This window comes from Phocoena sinus, chromosome 1 (genome assembly GCF_008692025.1).
Source record: "Phocoena sinus isolate mPhoSin1 chromosome 1, mPhoSin1.pri, whole genome shotgun sequence".
NCBI lineage: Eukaryota > Metazoa > Chordata > Mammalia > Artiodactyla > Phocoenidae > Phocoena > Phocoena sinus.
Genome location: NC_045763.1, coordinates 101,725,161 through 101,747,976, shown reverse-complemented (window position 1 = coordinate 101,747,976; position 22,816 = coordinate 101,725,161). Strand labels below are relative to the sequence as shown.

Sequence of the window (22,816 nt, the reverse complement as noted above, 5' to 3'; positions counted from 1 at the left end):
GACACTCCATTCTTGGGAAGTATTCCCTACCGACCCCTATTTATTTCTGGGGCGGAGATTTGTATGAAGAATGAAGTTGTCTCTAACACTCTACTGGCATTCAGATGCAATGTATTTAGCCACTCCAAGGATGCCAATTGTTGATCCCCTTTGTACCCCTATAAGAGAAGTCAAGAACAGCCACATGAATCAGAAAATTTACCCATTTTATTGATGCATTGCAATTGCTCTACATTTTACCATATTATGTAGAAAATACTGAAAATACAAGCTACTTTGTAAAACCAAAGACAAACATTGAATCCAAAGATAAACTATGTTTTTACACAATGGACCCTTTTCCCGTAGTTAGTATTAAATTTTAAATATCTATTTCTTTTTGTTAAAATGATTATTTTACATACTCCCTAAGTACATCTGCATTACAAACATAGCTCAGTAATTCTCAGAAACTGTTTCTAGAGGCTTGTCATAAAAGGAAGCGCACAACCAGAAAAGGGAGAAAGCAAAAAAAGTTTAAATCGCACACAATAACTAGCATATCAAATACATTTAATAAACTTGGAATTCCATTGCAATATCAAGGATTCAAAGCAGAAATACTAACGTTACATATAATGTACATAAAATGTACTGCTACATGTAGTGAGATTATTTTTCAAGCTGAATCAAAACCACGTATTATATAAAGTTTAGCAACGAACAACCATGTAGACATGCTGCACCATCCATCAGTTAAAAAAAAAAAATTGAAACAGGAAGCAGGCTTGGGTCATTCCTGTCACTGAGAGGCAATTTCATTTCCTATCCTAAAACAAACCATCCTAACCAGTGGGTTTTTGCATAATAATGCTGAATAAAACACACACTACTGCGCTTGCCTGGCTAAGGGCAGTCAAGTTTAGCCCCTCTAGTGGAGGACGATGGATGGTCAGAACTGTTTAAATGAAGTTCTCATTCCTGGGGCTGGGATTTTAGCTGAGCACTGACCATAGTATCACTTCCTGGAAGCTACTAAAAACTCCGGAGTGATCAAGTGTCCTGATGAGCCTAGAGTGGCTGTACCTAACCCTTCCCATTTTCTCTCTCACCCTGAAGGGGAGAAGCTGGAAATACAAGTTCTGACAGAACTTAAAGCCTTAAGCTGGTCTGAGGTCAGGCCACTGTGACCTGGGCCAGCTGCTCACTTTATTCTTGGAGCTTCCCCAATCCTGTCAGGGCCAGCAATGTTAAGCCCCAGAGACAGAATCTAAAGCCACACTGAGCACATACACATTCAGCAGACACAGATGGATTTTTATCTTGGTAAATCTGAAATGCCAATTTGCAAAACTAATACTGAAGATCTCTAAAATTCTTAAAGCCACACACTGCTAGTAAGGTGATTATGGTAACAATATAAGCTCTTGGTATTGTCTTCTCCCCGTGAAGACTCCTATCTTAAGTGGTATCCACTTACTGGACTGAGGGTGGGGGGTAGGGTGCGCAGGAGTGGAGTGTTTTTTTCCTGCATCTCATTTCTTACAAAAACAACAAATCTTATCCCTTGTAAAGATAAGGAACAAAAAATATTTCCATTAGAAACTAGATCTGCCTTTGAGCATGAAAATGAGAATGCGCTTGGCAAAAAGAGACACAAAGATTGCACACGCTGACCATAAAACTGTATAACACTAGTGACAGAAACTATACAAACTGCTTGGGTATCTTGATCAATATAATGCTGAAAACACAAAATAATGATAAAAAAAAAAAAGTAGAAAACACCAACATGTTCCTGGTAGGCTATACTGACTATCTGCCCCATCTTGAAAGCCCTTCCTCCTTACAATGAAGAAATTCCAAATACCTTGACAGCTCCTCGGTGTTCAACCTGGTACAGAGCTTGCCGACCAGGCTCCATGAAATCTCCCATCTCCATCCTGCACCTCCTTGACACCATCTCTACAAAGAACCAGTCCTAGACTTATCCCTCAAATACATAATTTTCAGTTCAGATGGAACATGTCTACATCTTAGGGTTAACCTTCTTCCCCCAAATCTTAATGGGCAGGAACTTTGCCATCCCCAGTACTCTCTACTTGACCCAGATCCGTGTAGGAGCTGAGAGTACAAGGACACTTTCACAGTTTGAAGGGCCCCAAGAATACACAAGTTGTTAAAAAGAAACCTCAAAAGCCCGATGGCTCAACAGGCTTTGGTTCCTTCTAAATATTCTTCACCGGCTAAGAAACCTTTCTTTGAGTTCCCTGTCACCAGCGGCTTCACAAAACTCCTCCTCATAGTATTGGGGATGTGGGAAGCAATACAACAGGCTCTTTGGTATAAACACATCTGTTACATGTTTTTTTCAACAAGCAAATATTTTACTAGGAATATCAACTATTTGCAGGAAGGACTGCCACATGGGAAAAGGAAAAAATAAATCTCATCTAAAAGTGATTGCACATACTTAAAAAAAAGAAAGAAAAAAGAAAAAATGCATATTTAATATTGGCTTGACTCCTCTCACCTGCTTCCCGAATTCTCACAGAAGCAAGGTAGCAATGCACAGTGAGAGAGCCACATGGGGAAAATGCTTCTGTGAGAACTCGGCTGAGAATCCAAAATGGAAAGGGGTAGAGGTGGCGGTAAAAAAGAGAAGCTGCTGTTTTTATTTTTCAGTGTTGGCAGGGAAACTGAGAACAATGCATATACACAACACAGCTATTAATCCTGTTCTGATAAATCCCAGTGAACAGCTTAGGGTCCACAGGGGCTTGCTGGTCCGTCCTAAGGCAAGCTCACTGTAAACTCTATTAACCACTACATTATCATATAAGGCACTACAATAAGGGAAGGAGGAGAAAGGGAAGGAAGAGACACACACTGAACAACTCCTCACCAGACACACCTGTGCAAAACAATTCCAAGGGTCTCCTCTCCTTGCAGGCAATGCCCCTGCTCACTCAGCACTACAGTAATATGCTCTAATATAATTGCAATTAGTTCACATACATTCCAACAAGTATCAGTTCATTTTGGTTTAAATACAATGGAGACATCAATTCCGTCTCCGGGGTAACACTGGAGGATCAGAAACACACTAAATACACAATTCAAGTGTAATCACTACACATCTGATTACAAATAACATTTTGGGTTAGCAGGAAAAATTGCTTGTTATATTCTTCTAATCAATATGTACATATTTAATTATGCAAAATATTAAAACACCACCATTACAAAACTTCTAAAATATTTTTAAATTCAGTAATAAATTTTTAAAATATTTTTTGCAATTCCTACATGCACTTATTATATAAGTCTTAGTAAGAGAGCATTCAATTTGCTGCTGGCATACAAAGAAAGCTACTTTAAAGTATAAAAGCTATACACAACGTTTCTTATCCGGTTTCAGATCCTTTAGCTTTCTCCCCAAATAAATCACATAGAATGAAGGGAGAGCTGAGGCAAAGAGAGAAAGAGGTGTATTATTGAAAATTCATACTAATATTCAGGCAAAGCTCATCGATGCCAACAACCTTTAGGCAAAGCTCATCAATGCCAGTATCGCATAATACAAAGAGATTTTGCATATAATAAAACAACTACCACCATACAATAATAACCACCTTAATGGCTTTTCCAATAATAAAATTTAAGCTAAATCAGAGAGAGAAGGACTTTTTAAAAATAATTTAAAAAGAATGCACAGGGTTCATTTAGAAAGAATACCTGGTGCTTTCACGGTTAGGTATGGATTCTCTCACACTAAGTTACCAGCAAATGGTGAGCTGCCTTTTTAACACTACTTTAATAATAAACACAGGAGCAACTGAGAGAATCCCAACAGTAACAGAGAGTAGTATGTAACCAGTTTTGCAAAAATAACAATTTCCCACTAAATATAACATGACATGAAAACAAAATTAAAACACTGTAAGCTTAAATGTCCCATTAGCAAAGGTAAAATTTTGAGGAGAAATGCAAGATAGTAAAATACAGACTTGTGCAAGCTGCTCTTAAGATAAGCAATTAAGTCTTGGTTTTTAAACGAGCAGAAAGTAATGATTTTTCTTTTCTTGTTATCAGATTTCAAGTCCTTCTATCAGCATTTTTCCTCTGACCAGCAATTACAATAAAATAAAGTTAAATAAAGAGGAACTTCACTTGTTTTTAAAAGCATTTATAGAAATCAAGTCAGAGAGAGAAAATATTTTTCAAAGGTTAACTTCAGAATGATCTCTCTTCCTTGGTAACTGCAGATGATGGGCATCTGAACTCTTCCAAATACCAAAAATGCTGTCACAAAAATAAAGAATTAAAAAATAGGGCAGACTTTGGGAGACTACAACAATGCAGTCAACACTGAGACAGGTTCCCCAGAGAAAAGCCTTCTGCTTCAGTGGGCCCCTGCAGAGCAAGTTGCTGGCTAAGGAGTTTCAGGAGAGGGTGAGGGAGGAGCTCATCACAGCCCATTAAGAACTCTGACCCCTCCTCCCTCATACTCACCGACTACAAGTAAGAATACTGGCTGATCTTGGTAGGGCTCAGTGGGTATCCAGTGTAAATGGTTGAGCCTCGGGAAGACCCAATGTAAGACTGGGTGGCAAACTGGTGTTGGTACTGAGCAGGGGCCACGCTGGCAGAAGTGAGGAGACTGGGCCCAACACTGACAGGGACCTGGTGCACCAGAGTGCTAGGGTGGGTGGTATACGCTGCAGCATGCCTTGAGGAGCCCTGCGGGGAGAAGAGATGAGCAATGGAGCTGGTGGAGCCCAATGCAGCAGCAGAAGTGGGGGCAGCATATGTATACAGGTGAGGCTGGCTTGGCAGGTGAGCAGGGGCTGGGGCCAGGTGTGGGTGCCCAGTCGAATGTAGTGGGCTGCCATGCTGGAAGGCGTAAGGGGCTTGGGAGAGCGGGGCCACAAACGCCTGCTGCCTGCGGGGGGCAGGGTTGCTGCTTCTCTCCTGCGAGGTTGGAGCTGATGATGATTGCTGGTTCTGGAAGGAGGAAGAAGGAAGTGAGGAATCTTGAGGTCACCCTGGCTCAGGGCACGAAAGGCCAATTTGAGAGTTGAGGTTCTAACTCATACTGCTTCTGGGCTGCCATAGCATAGAATCTCTCAGACTGGCAATGCTGTCAGAAGTCAGCCACCCATCCCTCTGCCTCCTGGCAGAATAGATCCTAACCCAGCCCAGACAGCAGCAGTTTGCTCTCAAGTATGACAGAGGAAAGGGGGAAATCAAGAGTTCATAGGGTTACTCACTCCTGCAAGTAAATAACTGTCGACTCAACTCACCCTATTCTGGCATCAGTGACTGAATTTTTCCTAACCTTTCTTCCTTGCCATTGTTTTCTCTTGCTCTCCTCTAAGTTTTTCATATCCCTCTTGAACTGTGGAGCCCAAGACACATGCACTAACTCGAACTTATATTTGCACTTGCATGTGCTCTCTCTCTCTCACACACACACAACCACACAGTTACACCCTCATATTTACACTTTCTCACTACTAGTAGACATCATACAAGCACCAGAATTTCAGCTGAGGAAAAAGTGAACACAAATAGAATAGTGACCCTCCCCACCCCATCAGAGGATCAGATGGGGAGAAAAAAGCCCCAAATCCCAGACTCAAGCACCATGTAAGACTAGAACCAGTTGATTAAGTATCCAGAAAGCTTTTTCACTGTCTCTTGCTTCAAGTAAACAGAGTAAGGCTCAGGTTATTTATGACCCAGGAGATAAAGAAAGAGAATCTAGTCTCAATGCACGTGGTGGTGCAGAACGAGGCAAGAACTAAAGCATCCTAGGCACTTTCTAAATTCCACACATTTCTCTAATCTTCCAGGATAGACTAGGGAGGTCTGATGGAAAACCTGGAACGTACATTCTGAACACACTTACAGAGGGAATGAAGAGACACAACACATACAGATATGACACAGGCCATGGAACACCAAATTGTTTGACACAAAAGGGGCTTCATTTGGCTTTATTCAGCAGTCCAGCCAGAAGCAGGGTTCTCCAGAGAGTAACAATAGCGGGGGCCCCAAAGAGAAGGCAGCAGCCCCTAGTGCTTACCTGGCTAAGGTTGAGTGGCTGTGCTGCGCTGGTCCCCCCGCGCTGAGCTCGATATCCTGTGGGGGTGATACAGCATCCAGATGACTGCCCACTCACTGAAGCCACTGGCTTGGTCTTACTGCTCAGGAGACCTAAGAAAGGGTCAGGCTTTAGTTATGAGCAGACATGGACTCAGTATCACTGAGCTAAACCTCAGATGGCATCATATTAATCAGTCCATGTTTGTATGAGGTTTGCAAGAGTTAAGGTTTCATGTGTATCTTATTTCCTCAATTACATTTACACTAGAAGAACAAAAACTGTATTATCCATTTCTTTTCTGTCTTTCTACAAAGCTCCATAAAGATCTTCAAAAGGTTCACTTCAGTAAATATTATCTAATCTCCAGTAATGTGAAAGGTACTATTAGAAATATAAACACAAGTAAGACATGGTCCCTGCTCTCAAGGAGCCTAGAGTTTATGTAGGAAGGGATTAAACAAGTACAGAAATGACAATGTGAAGCTGAGTAAGATATTGGTAATATTTAGGAACATTCAGGTGTCAAAGGGGTTTAAAGGAAGACAAGATTATATCTCATTGGGAATTCACTGTCTTCAAATTCTAAGAAACTGCAGAAAGTGCAGCTGAATATAAGCACGATCAATTTTCAAAATTTTGCTTCCTTCTGTGGTCCCACTAGGAAAACTGGAGCATTTATTCAGTAACTTGTGGAGCAACCTATTTTCTTTGGACCCAATAGTGGACAGAGCTCCTAATAATGTTTCTCAGTAGCCTGGCATCAGGAAGTTTTGCCCTGTCTGCAATGGACAGTTGTCTACTTCTCAGGAGGAGAACCACACGTCACCCTAAAACTAGAACACTGTTTATGTCTTCGGCAGTATTATAATTCATGGTAAAACACTAATTCATAAAAGTACGAAGAGATGGCTATATCGATGCCAAAATTTCACAGTCCTCGCCTTTGGTGTATAGAGTTGCCACTGGAAAAGAGCTGCCTAGACAAGGACTACATTTTTCTGGGCCCCCTTGCCTCTAGGTGGGGCCATGTGATGAGTTTTCACTATTTCCGGGGCTAAAGAGGTTAAAATCTGTGTGTGCCTCCTCCATACTTTCCTTCTCCTTCTGATTGGATGCCGAGGATTCCAAGGTTCTGATCCTTAACTCGCTGCCAGGCCTACCAACCAGGAGCACTTGCACTGGGAACTCACGTGACTAAGAAATAAATTTCTATTATGTTAAGCCACGAAAACTGGGGCTTGTTACTGCAGTTAGCATTTCATTACCCAATAACTGAACCAGGGAACCTAAACCCAGCAGCTCACAGAGCAAAACAGATGGAGGTAATTTGGTTGATAATACAACCCACAAAAGCATCACTGCTATGCCACTGGGCGAGAAAAGATCTAAAGTACATATTGTTTTCCAAAAAAACTTTTGCAATCACTTTTAATATTATCAGTTCCCATTCATTTCTGGATTGTCAAATCTGAATCACCTGTGGCAAAAAAACCTGCCTGTTAATTCTCCCTGCCATCTAACAAAAGTCATATCTACCTTCTCCCATCAACAGTGAGTGTATTACTGAGTCTACAAACTCACTTTTATATTGATCCAAGCAAAATAAACACAGGAAGATAAACTGATGGCCAAAAACAATTTCATATCACAAGGAACTGATTTCTGAACTAGGCAATTTTAAGGAAAATCTACACCACTGGTCTGCACCATTGGCAAAAGTAGATTATAGCAAAATACTAAAGATACACACATCAAAGGAGCATTCAACTCCAGCTGTGAACAAACTCACCTGAGGCCTGGGTTGCTACAGTGCAGTCACCAAGCTGAGTTTTCAGTGGAGGTACTATGATGGTGCGGGTGCCAGTGCCATCCCCCGCGACTCTGCCGGGACCCTCCGGAAGGGGTCCACTATTGCCCCGGAGAGCACTCAGGGTATCAGTGGAATATGGGCTGCTCAAGGAAGAGTCAGAGTCTGGAGAATCATTGACAGTGACATAACTGATGACATTAGACCTTGCCTTCAGGCCAGAGCTGAGGAGAAGAAAATACATGAAAATTCAACCCCCTTTTAGCAATGTTTCTTTGCTGGTCTCTGGTCTTCCCATAATAAAAATGATGATAATCATGATGATAGTAATAATAACAACAGTAGCAGCAACAAATTTCTGAGTGCTTATTATGCATCAGGCACTATTCTTACACTCTACACATATCTCACTGAATCCTCACAACACTTCCATGAAGTAGGTACTTTATCCCTGTTTTGCAGATAAGGCAACTGAGGCAGAGGCAGATGGAGATTAAGAAACTTGACCAAGGTCACACAAGTGATAAGTTGTGAAGACAGGATTCAGATCCAGGACAGAATGACTCCAAAGTACACACCTCTAGCAACTATTCTATGTTGCCTCTTAGCCATTCCCATTCGCAGTTATTTCAACAGTATTCTTCAAACACCACTTTATTTTCATATCACCCTGCTAGACTATAAATGGTTCTTTACCGTATCTAATCAAACTTCTCACTATAGGTGTTTTTAGAAAAAGTTTCTTCACAAAATGATCCCTACCTTACTAACTTTACCTTTTCCTTAATTTTTAATAGGCTTGCCTCCGGTCAAAGCAATCCTGCTGGTTATATAATTTTTGCCAGTACTAGGCCCCTTTTCTTCACTGGAAAGTTAACTTTTTTCTTCCCCAAATCAGTTCAATAACCACTTTCAAAACTTAGTTTCAAGTCTATTTACCATTTGTAAATAGCCATTTGTAAATACCATTTGTAAATAGCCCTTTTGAAGTATTTCATTCTAAATTTACTCTTTCAAGTTCATTTAAACTTCATTTACACGTGACTCTGTTAAGTCTCCTAAGTTATTTTCATGCGTGAATCCTTCCTCCTCAGGTAAAAGTAGAGTTATTGCTTCTTCTATATGCCTAACACCAAAAACACAATGAAGAAGAACACAGAACAATCAAGGCAACTATGTTCACACCAAGAGAGGTGTGTATCACAGTTCTTAAATGTATCCTATCTCTCTTAGTTAACTGCCCAATTAAGGACTTAGATTAAGGTGCCGGGATAAGAGGAAATAATCTGGTACTTAAATTCTTAAACTGAATGACCATATAGCAGAGGGGGGAAAAGAAGGTAGCCCTACTTAAAGTTCTACCTCTTCCAAAGAGGTCTGTTCAGATTAAAAAATTACACGAATTTCATATAATCTCATATCTACCAACTTGTTCCAATTAATTGTTTTTTTACATGCTTCTGTTATAGTATCTGTTTTCAGACTCTAAAGTTCCTTAAAGGCAGGGGATCATGTCTGTAGTACATAATGTGCATTCCAAGCCAGAACAGCCTGACAACGTAATCTATACCTTCCATCTAATGTATCTGAACGACTGATTTAACTGATGAACATGTATAATATTACAGAAAACTTGACAATGCTCAGTTATGGAAACTTGAGTGTTCTGGCTCACTCATCCATCGCCATGCTTCCTAAATACCCCTTTTTAGTCCTTCCTTTCATAGCCAAAATTGAGCCACTTGTGTGAAGCCAACAGACTAAGACCAAGGGCAGGAGCCACAGAGCTAGGGAACCATTCACCTGTCTTACCTATTGGGCTTATATTTGTTGTCCTCTTCCTCATCAGTGTCACTGCGGATAGTGATGACACTCACAGGAGGGCTGGGAGTATCTGGAATGATGATTGGCTGATGCTGATCTTGTACAGGGACTAGGGAATTATAAGAAGATGTGGTACGGAGGGGGCTGCTCCCAACCAGAGAATAGACTTGAGAAGGCAGAACATCCAGAGAGGACCTGTAGGAAAAGGTCACAAGAAAGATCATTCAGTGCTTGGTCCCCCAAACTAGATATCTTTTCCCCAGACCTCTTTCCAATTTGCTCTTTGATTCCTTCTTACCAAATCATTAAATCAATACACTTAACTATAAAAGTCCCAATAAAAAAATAAACTAACCACTCTAGCCAGGGTTTCCAGGACAAGAACACCAAAATTAGAATATAGATTTTATTTTTGTATGCCCTTTACCCCGTGGTTAAATTTCACTCTGTGAAGTGGGCAGAAAACTAAAAACATCAGCCAAAAGAAGGCTGGATTCAAAGTGGCAGCAGAGAAAGGATTAGCATAACCAGAACACCTCTGTGTGCATGCCCGAAGGTTAGCTCTTTTCAACTTGGCAGCTTCTTGCTGCTTCATACCAAAAGTGTCTATACTCCAACACTCTAAATGCCAGGCGACATATCTTTCAAACTGGCAATTTTAACTATCAGCCCTAACAGAGACTTACTTAGAAGAGACTGGAGCAGACTGCTTATTCTTCTTTGAAGGGAGCGAACTGGATTGTTGTTGTCTGACAACATGGGCAACGCCAACATTAAGGGGCTGAGCAGTGGCCAATGTCACATGGTTAGTCAGCAAGGATGGCTGCTGCATAATAGTGCTGTACTGGTTGCCATGAGAGTGGGCATTCCTGTATCATCAGAAAGAGAAGTATGAATACTGAAAACACTGGGAAGTCAGGACCAAATAGGTACTAAAAGCAATTAAAACAACCAAATAAAGCTGTGTTTTATTTTTATAGTTGGGCACCTGGATTATAAGGCTTTAGGGGTTTTCACTGTATGGTTTATTGCATAACACTTTCTTTAAATCTGAAGTAAATAATTTCTGAACTTAGAACCTACTGTTTTCCTGCATTCAAAGTTTTCTTGTAACTCCGTCTCCTAGCCTGATGTGGATTCTTTTCTTCAAGGATTTCACAGAGATAAATCTCTCCTCTCCTTTACCTTCTTCCTGTCTCACCAAATCGTCAAGTGGTCCTTCCCTAAGGGATCTGCCCTTGCAAATTCTCCCAGAGAGGAACACAGGGCACTTGCCTCCAATCTGTGAGCTGCTGGCCACTGCCCATGGCCTCTGGAATCACTGCAGTGGGCTGGACTGAGTTGTGTAGAGCTACCCCAGGCAACTGTTGCCAAGTTGAAGGCAGGAGAATTTGTTGGGTTCCTCCAGGCCAAGCCTGCTATAAGGAAACAAACACAAAAAGATCCAGACTTGACTCACTCTTGGCTTTTTCTTCTGTTTTTTAGATGAAAGAAAAATTCATAGCTTAAAAGAAGTTTCTTGTAGATTGTTAACTTGCAGAGATTTAAAAAAGGAAGGTCAGAGGGGCTCAAGGTTACAAGTCTTATGAACAGGGAAAAAGAACACGCTGCCTTCTCTTGGCCACCTCCATAACCTGACCACCAGGGTATTAAAGAAAAGAAGATCCCTGTGGTTAAGAGTTTCTATTATACTGCAGAGTAAAGGAATCTGAAAGTTCAGAAGTAAGCTCTAGTTAAATGCTGGAGTAACATTTTTGCAAAGAGTCTAAAAACATCCCAAGAAAGAGTTAAGACAACTCCCTTGAGATTAAAAATAGGAATTTAAAAACTTGAGTGCCAATCAGATAAAAGACATCAGGTCAATTCAACCCATAAAACAAAGAGGAGAATTGTTCCTTTTTAAAAGGGTAGTCCTTGGAAAATGGAGCCAGATGTGGATGACCAAAGGCCAAAATCCTTTGGCAAACAAGCTTAATGCCAGCAAGAGAAAGCTAACTTCATCATTTACAGCCATGTGATAGCATTTTTTTTAAAATGCAATAAGAAAAATATTTAGGAAATAGATGCGGAGAGTACCATATTTTGTTTTTAGTAGTTTCCTAAATATGCATCATTTGTAGAAACATAACTCGACATAAAAACTAATCACTAAAGGAAAATACATTGTTTGTAGTTCTTAACAAGCCATGCCACTTGCAATAAATAGCAACAAATATGTTTTCTGTACTTCTTACGGAAATTGTGGCATTTCCTAGAAAAATGGGAACAGATTTGAAAGTCTGCTTTTTAAACCTGAATTCCACAGTACAATCACCTACAATGCTTGGGTACATATGGTTCTGTTTCTGGAATTCCAAACTGCAAGGCCATCAACACACTGTTTTAAAAATATTTCTGCAAGTAACAGATCCACTTGTTACAAATACCGGTTCCAAACAAGAAGCCTTCAAATCAGAGAAACTGCAAACATGTCTGCTACCATAAGCAGAATTCAAAACAAAACAAAACAAAACAAAAAATAAGAGAAGTATGTTAAGTCACACCATGCGTCTTTCCATAAGCCAACACCTGCACAAGACAAAGCATGTAGTTTAATACAAAGCAAGAAATAACATTTCAACGTGAGGCAGAAATCTGGCGTTCCAAGCGACGAACTGTTTTGACAGAGGAAGAACAAAAATATGCAAAGCTTAGCAAATGGCTAGTGCAAACTTAAGAGAAGCAGCAAAGGAGAAGTGTCAACTAACATTCCCAACCTCAAAACTATAGGTGTGCAAGTTAAAACCAGTGGCTTGGATCAATCAAGTTGGAAATATATCTGACTCCCTCACACTCAGGGCTTATGCTTATGATGTAATTAATTTGGCAGTGACAAAGACTCTTAAATTGAAAACCAAAGAAATTCCAGCAACTAAAGTATGTATTCTGAAAGTGTTTTTCACTCACACGAGTCCTTGAGAAACAACAAAAGAAATTTAAAGCCACTCTGAAAGATGAACAAATATCAGGGGTCAACAGTATCAATTAGGTTTTCAAATGCTTATCTAATTTTAAATTTTAAATGATAAAATGCCAGATGTCAAATAAATAATTCTAACTCCCCCAAATAAACCAAACACATCCAAAAATCACTATTAAGGTTACAAATGCTGAAATATACCTCAAAGTCCTATTTGTTTGTTTTCCTATCTCTAAAACCCACACTACATTTGCTGCTATATTTAATAAATTTTCCCCATGACTTTTGATAACAAAGATATTCTTACATAAGGTTTTTCAGTATAAATAGGTCTTTTGTATAAAGACCTATTTGTAAAATAATTAATTTCTCCAAAACCCCTATAAACGAGTTCACCTTTGATTTCAACCAACAAATGAAATATGATCTAAAAAGGCTCTAAAGGGAAGATGTTTAAATGGAAGATATTAGCTATCACTGATCATAAGTGGCAAAGTTATCTTCATGTGTTCAGAGATGGAAAGTTAATGTCAACTAATAAGGAAATAAAGTAAGAGCATCTTAAACATTTCTACATACACAAAAGTTTTAGAAGCTTAAAACAGTCAATAAAGAAGGAAGCTAACTTGCCAAGGAGTTCCAATTTTGGCCATCCGGTACCTGTAGCAGAGTCAAACTAAAGGCCATTTCCTTCATTCTCAAGGTTCAGAGGGTAAAAGGGCAGAGAAACAGATAACAGTGTTGAAGCTCTTCTGAGGCTACACCAAGAGCTTTTATCACACTAGGCTGGCAAAGAAGAATCAAGGGGTCTGACCCCTTTCAGAGCCACACTGAACATCAGAGTCAAACAGTGCTTCAGCAAATGTTGGGGAGGAAAACAATGAGACATTAAAGATGTAGCAAGAACACAGCCACAAGATGGCACATGCTTCCATGCCCTCTGCAAAGACTAAGTTAAAAAAATTTTTTTGGAAAAATGAGAAAACCAGAAGAAAACAGAACAAAAACAAACAGGAAAAAGTAAAAAAAAAAAGAAAGAAACCAAAGAAACTCCGTTAGTAACACAATCAAGTGAGGGGAATTACCAGTACAGCGGCAGTCTGTTCAACCAGCGCCGGCCGGCCGGCTGCGCAGCTCAGAGTAAAGGGCACCGCATACTGCGGTGTGATGGTGGCTACTTGAGGGTGGAGAGTTGCTACCATTAGTGGTGTACAGCTTCCCTGAAATGTAGATTAGGCAGGTGAGTGAAACAAACACGGAGGCAGGTTATCTGGATTCAGAAGGGTTTTCATTCCCCCCAAGTTATTACCAACAATAAGCAGTAATTTCATATCACTTAAAATGCATGTACCAAACACAACTTTCCCCTTCAACTCCGCACAGCATTGGACCACTAGGTCAAACGTCAATGGCCTAAAGCAAAAAAGTATGGGAATCCTTCTTGGGCTGGATTCAGAGGATCAGTTCTAAAAAACTCAGTTAACAAAGGCATGTATTAAGAACTCTTCCTCTTCCTACTCACAAAATCAGGGTTTTGGATTTCAGATTTGCTATGTGTCACGGGCCACAAACATTTATACACAGAATTAAAAATATAGTATTTGTTGCTTATATGAATATTTCATGAGTTTCTTGACCATCTTAGCTGCGTTTTGCATGGCAGGGATAAAGTTTTAAACCTTTCTACAGCCTAGTTAAACACAAGGAATGAAGGAATGTAATACTCGAAGAGGCATCCTGATATAATCCAGCCTCTCAACTGTGATGAAATTCTCAAAGAGTGAGTAATGGGGACACTAAGAGAGCAAAAGGGGAACCTTTTACTTTTAGAATCAAAGTGTTGTTACATGTGTTCTATACCTTTAAGAGCATCAAGATAAAAAATTAACTTCATCCCACAAAATTAAATTTACTCAGTAGACAATTTCTCAAAGTCTGGATATTTATGTCTCCAAGTCTAAGGAAGTCACTGGCAGAGCTGCAATAAGTGTTAGGAATGAGTATGTCATTCCATTATAGATGTTTCATTTTAAGTCCACTGAATCGTGACCAAGAAAGATCTTACAGTCAAAGCAAATACCATTTTCTAGGACAAAATATCTGATTCTCAACAGTGCTTCAGAGAACTTCAGCACTATTGAGTATCCAAGCTGCTCTGTCTTTTACCTGTGTAAGAACTCCCGACTGTATCTGTAGTGGCTGAGCAGCTGGTGCCTGGGGTACAATTGGCACAGCATTATCCATCCTCACAGGGAATCCAGAATGCTTTGTTGTTGCTTGTAGTCCAGCTGTAAAAAGTAACATCACAGTTATATTGCTTTGCTAGGTCTGGGGGTACTGCTTGTTTGGGGGTTTTTGGGTTTGTTTTTAGCTTTTTGGTTCGAAAAATCTACCACCCAGGTTTTAGTTCTAGACACTTAAGACAAAGGCGTTTCACCAAAGTCTGGGAAGTTAAGAAAAGGGAGACTTGACTCCCTTCAGGTTGGATTAATGGAAAGATGCCTGACAGAGGGAGGGCTGGCTTCAGGAAATTCAAAACTTTTTTTTTTTATCCAACAAAGCTTAAAACACAACACTCATCCCACTCCCATTAACAGTAGAGGCAAAAACAAACAAAAAACCTTCACTTAGTAAGTTATGTTCAGCTTTTAATCCTAGAGGGAAAAAAAAACCTTAAGCATTTAAAAAGTGTAATCTATTAAAAGCAAAGACTTTATAACTTCTGGTTAATTAGATAAGAAACATTATGAAAAGCTCAATAATTTATTATCTTAGTTACCCTTTTATTTAGACTATTTTAAGGGGATGTTTTTACCCAACTCCTCAAAAATATGTAACCTAGTTCACAATTTAGTCATATATTTTATCTATAACCAGTATGTGAACTGAAGGAATTATGCCTAGGATAAAAATATTTTAAAAGCAGACATTGTGGTTTACAGAAACACTTTTTTGTACTTATTTTAGAAATCTGCTCTCGTCACTGACAGCTTTCTAAAGCTCTTCTCTAGCTAATGGAAAGCTAGGAAAATTAAGAACTTTTTGCTGCCTTTAGAACAGTGACCATGTCTCTTTATCATTTTATTCATTATCCTCTAGGCACAAATGTTGAATAAATGTTTCCTGCAATCAGGAGTATCTCATTCTGGGGAAAAGAGGGGCTCAAGATAGTTCTCCCTTTTGCCAAGACTTGAGAAGAGAACCTTCAAAACTTTCTTTTAAACCTACCCTATCAAAGCTTTCAACGTAAAGAATTTAAGTTTCTATAATGCCTCTTGATTCACTGATGCTTGCATTTTGTTAAGTGAGGATACAGCCATTTTAATTAGAATATTCCTTCAGTGACACTTTCTAGGCTATCACCAACTAATTTCTCTGAATATTACTATGGAGGTATCAAATGAACATAACTCATAAACTCTAATATTGTTGTTTTCAGCAACTTAAGTCTTCCAATTTTGCATTTCAGTAATTTAATTTAGTAACTAATTGTCACATAGGAAAACATAATCCAGAAATGTACAAAGTAAAAGAGACTAGTAAAATCAGCATTACAACACTCTAATAATAACTTTTTTAAAAGTGCTACTAACATAAAAAGAAATGGAAACAAATCCAGGTATCCAGATTAAAAAAAAAAAATGCCAGCCATTCTTCCTAAGGCAATGCTATCTAATCAGAAAGCTAAGTAACATCAAGGATTCTTGTCTATATTTCCACGGCTAACTACAAGACAACATTATTGCAATAGCCTCCTACGGCAAAATTTAGGAAGAAATGTTCACTATAGAAGCTCATCTTTGTGTCCCAGGATGATGAAATAAAAGAGGACAAAATTACAGAATTATAGTTTCCACTGAGCAAAATGTCTATTTTGGTCAACTGGAATACTACAGAAAGTAGTATTTATATACTGACCCACAAATGTGACTCTAAATAAGTATTAGATTGCTATAGTAATTTAGGCTAAGCCACAGCAGTCAAGCTAGTTTAAAACTAGCTTTTGCAGGGAACCCCAAGTGGAAACAAAGAATTAACAAAAGGCAACCCTTTGGGAAGGTTCTCCCTGAACCCTGAACTTGGATTAAAGTTTTGTTTTTATTATTTGTTTTTTGTTTTTGTTGAACATAGCCCTTTAAATTAAAAAAAAACAAGAAAGTATGGCAAGAAGAGTAAAGCTGTCAAATGGATGAGGGTCTATTCTCCTCTAAGTGTAGGCATCTTGTGAAAGAGCAGATGGTGAAAGAAAAGTAGGCAACCTGGTACAGAGGCCTGCTGGGCAGAAACCAGCATATGGCTGTGGTTGGCAAATGAACTGACAACTCCCTACAGCTCTTTGAGTTTAGACACTGAAAGGCAGTACAGAGTATAACACTTCAAGATGTATAAGCTATGGGCCCACTGCCTAGGTTCAAAATCATGGCCCTACCGCTGACTGGGCATAAAAACTGGGCAAATGAGGGAATCACGATCAGTTTTCTCACCTATAAATTGGGCATAATGACATTATCCACTTCCCAGGGTTGTTTGTGAGTATGAATACATACATGTAAAAGCACTTAGAACATTATCTGGCATGTAGTAACTAATACATATCAGTTTTCATTACTGTCATCACTTTCATTTTAAAACTCCCTTTCATTTGTAAATTTTAAAATTTGCTCTATCTAGCTCCTCAGGTTATTTAGACTTCCTAAATAGGAAAAAAATTTCCAAAGCTTATACTTCCCTAATTATACCAAAAGGGGTTAAACCACTTTTCCCCTCTACCTCTTCTCCTTACATTTTGTTTTGTTAAAGGAACTAAAAGTTCTTCTGCCTCATCTCTTAAATATCATCTGAGAAGCAGCAGAAAACTTCAGTTGCACATCTGAAAACTGTTCCAATGAAACTCACTTTGGGAAAGGTGAAGGGGAGAGGGGTGGCTATTTGCTAAGTTCAGTAGAAGAATCACTCAACATATGACAACCCAAAGTACAGAATTTACTATTATGAAGCATACGAAAAAAATAATTGGGTAAATTAGGCTAAATTTGCATTTACAGGTTTTGAATCTGCTCCTCCTCTCTCCCTGTGGTTTCTCCCTGATTTACATTGCTATTGCTCTCCAGTACTCCCGGTAATCTCTCAATCTCCCCTAGCCCCTCTTTTCCTTCTGTTTGCTCTGACTCTGTCAGAAACCAAACAAACAAGAGTCACAGTCAATAAGTAGCTGAAGTAAAAAGATAAAAATGCTAACTGCTTCTGTGTGAACTGCTATGAGAAGCCTGAATCCTGGTTTATTCCCAGAGGGCATGACATTGACTTTCTATTGGGAAAGTCAAGATGTCATCAGAATATATCCTTAAAATAATTTATTTAACCTTTTAAATAGCTCACCAGATCAATAAACATGGAACAACAATGAGAAAATGAGGAAGGATGGAAATGTAAAAATTAAAATCTTATTGCAACACATCAGGTGAGAGCCCCCTTCTTCAGCTATTCTGTTCCTCTACTGATAGGAGTTTGCAGGAACAATATAATTCATAAGCTGAAGCAGATAATCTTAATGCCTTACCCACACAAATACCTCAGCTTGTAGAATTTTTCAGTTCAATAATGATCTTTACTTCTGAATGTAACTTAAGAGGTTTCTACATTCTTAAACATGATTTTTACATTTTTTAATAGAATTACCTTTTATTTGGAATACTAATTTTATTTTATAATGGAATGATACAGGGAATAAGATTCAATATACAGCAGTTCTATTTCCAACAAGTTTTTTCAAGATGTATATACTCTGCACATTGAGAGATACGTGTTTATGCTAGATATAGGACATCAGTACAAGGTCTCAATGGGCAAGAAAACTGGTTATCAGGCAGTTCAAATAAGGAAACATTAATTGAATGCCTATGTGTCAGATAGCATCACAATTAGACAAATAACCAACGTAAAAAAGATCAACCTACTTCATTTATCTTCATAATCAAAGACTGAGTTTAAACTTGTCAAAGATCAAAACTAAACAACTAGATACTTACTTAGGATCTGCCTAAAGCAGGTAGGTCTGATATATACCATATGATATAGAAGTTTCCCCACTTACTTTGAAAAGCAGGTGGACATACTATAAATGTTTGTTGGAATGGATCTGTCTGAGTGCAAATCTGGGTGGTTCCAGGCTGCAAGGAAACACCCTGCTGGGCAACTCCAGGAACTGGTGCTGCAGATGATGGGTACAAAGCCGACTGGTAGTTTAGCAGTGAGACATCTGAATTAGCCAGAGAAAGAGTAGCAGCTGCTGCAGTAGAACTGGAAGCTAGAACACTGGCCTAAAAACAAAAGGATACTGGTATAAACATTTTTACATACATAGATTCTATCCAGAAAAACTAACAATGAAGTTTTAAAATGTAATGTTAACTGTCTTTGAAATAACTCTCTGCTTAAGAAATCCTCCCTATCTGTTAAATTTAAGGTAGATTATAAAGCTGAAAAAGAAAACAAAGAATAAAAAAAACAGTCCTGCTCTGGTTGAGGCTATATAAATAAACCCCTACTTCTTCTTTCTTTGCAAAAAGTTACTGGATGTGAGATCCCACCAAATCTCATATGATCTTCCATTTAGAAAGTAGACCTAGCTAAGAAATTAGGAAACTTACATCTTCAGAAACAAACTTCAATGTAAATATCACTGTTTGGCAAACAAATGCAAAACCACTCTTAAAGTTAATTATTGGAATTCATAGAAACAAAGAGTAGATCGGTAGTTGGTGGGGCAGGGTAGGAGATGGCTGGAGAGGTGGTCAAAGAGTACAAACTTCCAGTTATCAGATGAGTAAGTTCTGAGGACCTAATATACAGCATAGAAAAAAATTATTGGGAACACCTTTCGATACATGTAATGAGAGCTATCTAACAAAAAGAGAGTCATTTGGCTGAAGTCAGTACAATCAACAGCAGTAAGTCGTATAGAAGCCAGGTTCCACTTATTTGGCTATGCTAAGACTATGAGGGCATGGATTAGACCTTTGTTTTTAATTTTTGTTAGCACATGATGTGTAGGTATTATCAGTCTGAAAATTCTTACGAAGCTACAAGACCACCAAAGCAAAGACTGGTTTCTCTAGCTCACCCTGTACTCTTACTAGTTTTTATCCCACTTAGGTCTGAGTTCCCAAAATCATTTACTGAATACCTGATTGTGCACTGTATTGAGTTGGTTGCTGAAGCTCATGGTTAGATTTGTGCTTGTATTTGGGGCAACATGCGTGGTGAAGGGACTCTTGATCTGACTCACTGTATCATACATGTGAACCCTCCGTTTGCAGATCTCCATGTTCTGAAAACAAGACTTAACACTGAAAAAAGAGATTAAAAATTCAATGAAATAAATGCCGAGATTTAAACAGATAGCAAATAACTCAAGATAAATACAGATTAATGGTTTTTTACCCGAGTACTTTCAGAGAAAATGAACCAAGAGTTTTTATAACCATAAAAAGGAAAAATACACATCTAATTTTTTTTTACACATCTAATTTTTAATTTCATGATTTTTCAATGAGAAGGAAAAGCATCAGTAAGCCAAATATGCAAGTATCAAAGCCACTACTCTTGTGATACTTCCATTTAGCTGTAAGATGGTAACTCAACAGAAAACCACATCATGGCAAAATGCCCCAGACCATACTATACTCACTGATTGCTATGTGGAAAATCCAGAAGGTGAGTCATTGTCACAAACTGATGGTTAAGAGTTTTCAGAGGAGTAATTCTCTTATCCGCATCAATTGTTAGCATTTTTTTTAACAGATCTATGTATTCTCTTCGATCCGCCTTCTCTGCCAACATATCTGTTCCCTCTAAGTCTGTGGACATGTTCACCTTACAAGGAAAATTCAGAAATATTATACTTCATCACTCAGCCTTTAATGCTGACATTTAACATGTGCACTATGTATACATATTTATATATATAATATTCATATGTATAATATATGTGTGTATGTTTGTGTGTGTGTGTGTGTGTGTGTGTGTGTGTATATATATATATATATATATATATATCTCAAGAGAAAAACCTGAGGAAATTTTTTCACAAATGGAAGCTCTTCTTACACTGTCTAATTAAAATCTTCAATTTGGTACAGTTTGTTGGTAGAATAAAGCTGAATAAGCTCTTTTCATTCAAAATCCAAATCAAAGAAGTTAAGTAAAAATGATTGTTATTACTTAAATATAGTTTCTATTGCTGAAAAGATTAAATAACATAGTATGTGTTTAAACAGAGTTTGGAACAAAAGCACTAAATAAATGTTAGCTCTTATGTAAGTGTTTATTTAGTAGAAAAAATGGACAAGAAGGGAAACTTCGTAAATAATATTTCAAAATACTGACATGCAAAAGACTAGTTAAGCAAAAGCAAAGGAGAAATATATAATTCTAAAAATATCCTTTGCTAGGATTCAAACATTCTTTTAATATGTGGAAGAATACTAATGTATTTATGTAAAAAATGAAAACATATATTAGACGATAACAAATTGAATCTATCTTTCGTATAACCAATGGAAGTGTATCTCTGATTAAAGAGATACATAAATGTCTGGCTTTCTGAAACTTTCCATACTTACCTGAGCCATATCATCTAAACAATTAAAAATGTACTTTCGAGCTTCTTTTGATTTGATCCCAGTCTCCAATTCATGTTCTTCAGGTGTCTACAAAATACAGATTTTTTAAAAATTCCATCTGTATGTTTTCACCTCTTATTCTAAATTAAAGTCAGAATACAGAGATACAAGCGTTGTCACCTTGCCAACCAGAGATCACAAACGTGAAAGTAATTTACAACAAGAAAATCTTCTGGTAGAGAGATGGGACCTTGATACCTGGCCACCCTTTCAACAATGCTAAAATAAATGTGCAAGCAATGATGTAGCACAGTTCCTGAAGAATGTCAGTTAAGAAGAGACATTACCATTTTTCTCTAAAAGCTACTTTCAAATGAAACAATATTTCAAATACTAACTATTCAATAGGCTCAGAGACAGAGTCACTGGGTTAATCAAATTACTCAGACATCTATTTGTTTTCAGAAAATATGTAAGGTCTTAATATGGGCAGTTATAAAATTGTGTTGTTTTGTCATATTTATTGAGAATTCTCTAAAAAACAGCCACTACTAAATTACTCTAGTTCTTCCTATCACTTAATGATAAGCACTACTCTCCATACCCCCTTCTTAGCTGCTGATTCAAATATATAAAATAACCTCAGCCAACTGAACTGGCATTTAATGTTTTGTTTTTTTAACTAAGGATAAGGCCATACGGGTACAATGATATAATTTCTCAAAGTATTTGCTCCTGCAAACGAAAATTCCCACTGTCCCCCCTTTTGCCCCCCTCCACCTCAAGAATTTAATAACTAAACTTTGAATTCAAATTGGAATTAAGGAGTACAGGAATGAATAGTATAGTATAGCAAGGGAGTCAGACCTTAAGCCTCCACAGTGGGTACCCCAAATTAGGATCTCTGTTGAAAAACCTGGTTGTTTTTGTTCCGGCACTGAGAAGATATTCAGCTGGCAGGCCTTGTGTTTGTGAAATGTAACGAATCTGAAATGTCAAAACCATCAAAACATTGATTTGGAGTGAAAAGGTAAATTACTAAAAACTTTTACACTAAAATATTATAAATATTAGCTCTAGTCAAAAAAAAAGAAAGGTACTGCAAAGAAATTAACTATTTGATCAATACAAATGAAATTTATCTGTAGATATATATGCTAACCCACTCACAGATAATTCCCAAATATTTATTCAGTAACTTCCTTGTTACTATACCTGTTATTTACAAGGAAAACTCAGTTTTGAAAATTTTCTGTGTGACCTTTTTTTTTGTAGATTTCTGATACAGAGTTCAAAAAACTTTAAGAAATTTCTAGGACAGAACAGAATAGTTTCCAACAAACTATTTCATGGATTACCAAAGTTTTGTTTGTTTGTTCATACATTATCAAATTTAAGAGATTAGGAAAAAATTTCCATAAACCTCTTCCTTCCTTGGCTACTCTAGCTCTTGTCAATTGTCCCCACTCTAAATTGCTCATACCATAAAATTAAACAATTTAGTTTCTCTA

At 38.0% G+C, this 22,816-nt stretch overlaps 1 protein-coding gene across 4 annotated transcripts in view; it reads right to left on the bottom strand.

Annotated features, from left to right (window-relative positions):
• Window positions 1–185: 185 nt before the first annotated feature.
• HIPK1 (homeodomain interacting protein kinase 1) overlaps window positions 186–22,816 on the bottom strand; it is a 47,323-nt gene continuing 24,692 nt past the window's right edge. Inside the window, exons 4-17 of one of the 4 annotated variants that reach the window (XM_032621743.1) lie at window positions 22,173–22,292; window positions 21,306–21,392; window positions 20,372–20,556; window positions 19,868–20,030; window positions 18,776–19,001; window positions 14,848–14,969; window positions 13,767–13,901; window positions 10,998–11,140; window positions 10,409–10,591; window positions 9,711–9,917; window positions 7,881–8,122; window positions 6,071–6,201; window positions 4,495–4,986; window positions 186–4,284 (exon numbers count right to left, since the gene is read on the bottom strand). In XM_032621743.1, the coding sequence (XP_032477634.1) occupies window positions 4,498–4,986; window positions 6,071–6,201; window positions 7,881–8,122; window positions 9,711–9,917; window positions 10,409–10,591; window positions 10,998–11,140; window positions 13,767–13,901; window positions 14,848–14,969; window positions 18,776–19,001; window positions 19,868–20,030; window positions 20,372–20,556; window positions 21,306–21,392; window positions 22,173–22,292 (2,433 nt within the window). In that variant the 3' untranslated portion in view covers window positions 186–4,284; window positions 4,495–4,497. Of the gene's footprint in view, window positions 4,987–6,070; window positions 6,202–7,880; window positions 8,123–9,710; window positions 9,918–10,408; window positions 10,592–10,997; window positions 11,141–13,766; window positions 13,902–14,847; window positions 14,970–18,775; window positions 19,002–19,867; window positions 20,031–20,371; window positions 20,557–21,305; window positions 21,393–22,172; window positions 22,293–22,816 lie in introns of all 4 variants that reach the window. The other 3 variants (XM_032621741.1, XM_032621750.1, XM_032621746.1) reach the window with 3 other exon arrangements.